This window comes from Nannobrachium achirus (assembly GCF_963921795.1).
Source record: "Nannobrachium achirus genome assembly, chromosome: 4".
NCBI classification, from domain to species: Eukaryota; Metazoa; Chordata; class Actinopteri; order Myctophiformes; family Myctophidae; genus Nannobrachium; species Nannobrachium achirus.
The window spans coordinates 42,531,275-42,534,905 of NC_137813.1; the positions used below are offsets into that span (position 1 = coordinate 42,531,275).

General features: G+C 44.8%; 1 protein-coding gene across 1 annotated transcript; it reads right to left on the reverse strand.

Annotated features, from left to right (window-relative positions):
* Positions 1-233: 233 nt before the first annotated feature.
* uncx (UNC homeobox) lies at positions 234-3,245 on the reverse strand (the record flags this gene model as incomplete). The annotated part of the gene is made up of 3 exons (XM_080723306.1): positions 234-1,379; positions 2,291-2,466; positions 2,987-3,245. 3 exons carry the CDS (start codon positions 3,243-3,245, stop codon positions 234-236), a joined length of 1,581 nt encoding a protein of 526 aa, XP_080579432.1.
* Positions 3,246-3,631: the final 386 nt, after the last annotated feature.

A 3,631-nucleotide genomic window follows, 5' to 3' on the forward strand; every position in this document is an offset into this window, starting at 1 on the left:
CACATGCACGCACGCACACACCAAGAGTCAGAGAGAAAGAAAGAGAGAGTGAGTGAGAGAGAGAGAGAAAGGGAGAGAGATCTCTAGGCTAACATACCATAATCCAAAATATCAGTCGGGGGGGAAAAAACTAGAGATTTAAGATGCAATGATGGTAGTTTTATGCTTAGCTTTGGCCTAATGAATGGTGTCTATAGACGCTATATCAATATGTTTCTGGTTTACCCAAGGATTTATTCCATATCGACCTCTTTAGAGTCTGTCTTTGTCTCTGGTGGTGGACTGATGTTGTTGTTGTTCGTTACAACAGACTTGGAGTAGTCTTTCTCTAAAAGGTCTCTCCTCTCTGATTGAAAGGGTTTGGACTCGGTGGGTCTGATGGGTTCTGGACTGTCATCGTCCGCAAAGCACGTGTCACTGCAACTAGCCGAAGAAGTCTGACTGTGACTAGTGGGGATGAAAGTCCCACGGTCTGGACTGCTCTGTGGCGAACCTGTCTTTCTCTCCGACACCACCCCATGCCCCGTGATTGATAAAGCATCACTGTGTGTGGTGGTGTTGTTGTCGGAGGAGTTCGTGTTGTTCTTACATCCCGTGGTCACCACAGAGACACCACCACCACCACCACCACCGCGGTCACTGCTCGGACTTCGTGGCGTCGTTGAGTTGTCAGTGCTGCTGCTGTCAGAGGAGTTCGGCGCAGCTGACGTCTTCAAAGCCGTCTGAGGAACAATGAAGCCCAGCGGCTGGTGGGTGATGGGGTAGAGCAAGAAGTGTCCTTTCCCTATCAAAGGCCGCGACGAGGGTAAGGCAGAGAATCCGTCCACGTTCGTTTTGCGCCTCGGCCTGGAGTCCGACAGGAGGCTCTCGACGCTAAAGGGGTTCAGTTTCTGAAGGTTGGAGGAGGCTCTGTTGTTGGCACATAGGCTCTGCTGCTGCATGCCGCTGTCGGACGAGTCCAGCTCGGATCCGCCAGCGTCATCTTGGTTCGAGTGTCTTTGGTTCTGGGCTGTACTGTTACTATGAGGCGTTGTTTGGTCACAGCTCGATTGCATTTGGTTTCTGCCTGACGCGGGAGGAGGGTCAAAATGGAGGCCCGTGTGCTCGCTGTCCGTCACGTGTGACACGCCGCTGTCACTGTCCGATCCCGGGGTGTGAAATAAGTCCCCGTGCAGCAGCTTGTTCTGCGACCTCAGCAGCCTCCGCTCCTGTTTCCTCTTCTTCTTCTCCATCCGGTCCAGCTCTCTCCTGGCGATCTCCTCGGCGTCCATGGGCTCCCCGCTGCAGGTGGTGGGGTGGGAGTTGTGCGCCGGTCGGCCTGGACCCTTCTTTGTGTTCTCTTTCTTCCTCCACTTGGCTCTCCGGTTCTGAAACCATACCTGCAGCCAGAGCACATGCAAACAATGAGCTTAGGCCTATATGACGTGTCACGCACAAAATACAGAAATAACAAATAAATAAATCAACACCTCCAGTAGCCTGCTATATCCTATTTGAATGGTTAACAATCATCTATAATAGGATAGTAAAGCTGCTAAACAATAACACCATTTAGCCTATATCCTATTTATTGTTGTTTCTTTTTAATAGAAGGCAAAAGAATAGCCTATATGAGCTGGTAAATATTATTTATTATAGGCTCACTGCCCAATTAGTTGTTGGTTCCATATTTATATAGGAGGAGATGTCATTTGGCCCCATGCAGCATTGATGAGGCCTAAAACTCAATGACAAAAAACTCCAATTATTTATAAATATCCCTTTGGGATATCTTGAGAATAAAGTAGACGTGTAAATATTTAAATGTATCAAAACTATGCTTTTAAGTTTGTTCCATGATTTCACATTCAAGCAGTCCTTTCATAGCATGCACTGGGAAAGTCCAAAATTCTGAAAAGTTATTGGAGTTAGACAAAAGTTTGATGCGGACTGCAGTATACCCACATCTTTCCACATAATAAATAAATAAATGTTTAATAAAATAATACATTTATTTACAATTTATTTACACTTTAAAGGGTTAGTGCCTTATCTACTGAATAACACTAAATTACTGTTTTTTTTTTTTTAAATATTGATTGTCAGACTTCTGTGTAATAAATCTCTCACAATTTTCTATTAATTATTTTGCCATCACAATGGTCCAAAACTGGACCATCTGGCTTAAATAACCACTGACAATTATCTTGACTATCTGGGGAAATATAAATGAGTTAAATTAAGAAAACATTGCATTGTTTGTTATTGTCACGTTAACACATACAAAAACAATTGAAAACGTGATATTTACCTGAACCCTGGATTCTATCAAGTCCAAGCGGAGAGCCAGCGCCTCTCTCATGAACACGTCGGGATAGTGGCTCTCATTAAAAGCCTTCTCTAATTCTTCCAGCTGCCAACCTGTGAAATTTGTGCGAGTTCGTCGTCTCTTGCAACCAGGGCTATCTTTGTCTGGGTCCCCCGAGTCTGACATGAGAATAAAAATCAATGAGAGCATGTGTAAATAAAGGACAAAAATAAAATACCGAACATTGTTTTTGTTGTATTTTTTTTAAACCCCAGCAAATATTCCTGAGATTGAAAATAGCCTAGTCTGTCATTCTATTATTGTTGTTGTTGTTGTTGTTTCAATCTTTTTTTATTTATTTTATGTAATCCTACCATTATTAAACATAACGCTATATTGTGTTAAGTTGTGCACGTGTTATAACATAAGTGTTTAGCTTATAATGTTATGACTGTCATAACAATGAATGTTGTGTGTGTAGGCTACTGTGTATCTTAGCCTATCTTCAGCTTTCGACTATCACAATTGAGTGCATGGAAGCGATGAATTATCTTCTTTTTTCCCCCTTATGTTTTGGATTTCGTTTAAAACGCTATATGAAGACATCACTACACGGTTTCGCATCTTTGCTTTGGATTTGGTCGACCGCCAAACCATGCACGGAGAAAACAAACGTTACTATTATCCATTGTTGCTTACCTGTCAGTTTATAGTGCTGATTATCTCCATTCATACCGCAGCCCGAAGACAAGAGAGGGTTCGAATTAACCACCGACGCCGTGCAGGAGCCATTTAGTAATCCGTCTATTGAGAAGGGAACGGCGGCCGCGGACTGAAGTTGATGACCGGCCAATTCGTAAACGTGGTGGTGGCTCAGATGGTACGGAAAGCCCACCATCCCGCCGAGAGAGCCTCCGAACTGGGCATGAGGTGCATCCAGGATCCTGCTGTCCATCATCCCGCAGGCGAGAGGAGGAAACGACGTCTGTTTGGAGGCTGGCGATGTGATTTTAAAAAGCATGCAGCGAGTGTGGCCAGCAGCGAGCAGCGGACATGATGTGGAGGGAGGGATGAGCCTCTACTTTATCCACATCAACCTTCCAATAATTAGCCTCGGCTTTGGGAATTTGAGACCAATGAGAAACGGTAATCGACTCTGACGTCAGAGACGTGGGGTCTGCTGAACGCTTTCCATATCGATTGCTAATTAAAGCTGACATCCACCTCAATAAACAATATCAGAGCTGTCACAACAAGACAGGAGGTCTTTGATAAGAACTACATCGCAACTACACGGGGGACCACCGCCGAGGCGCGCGCGCACTGCAACCCCAGCGAAAGACT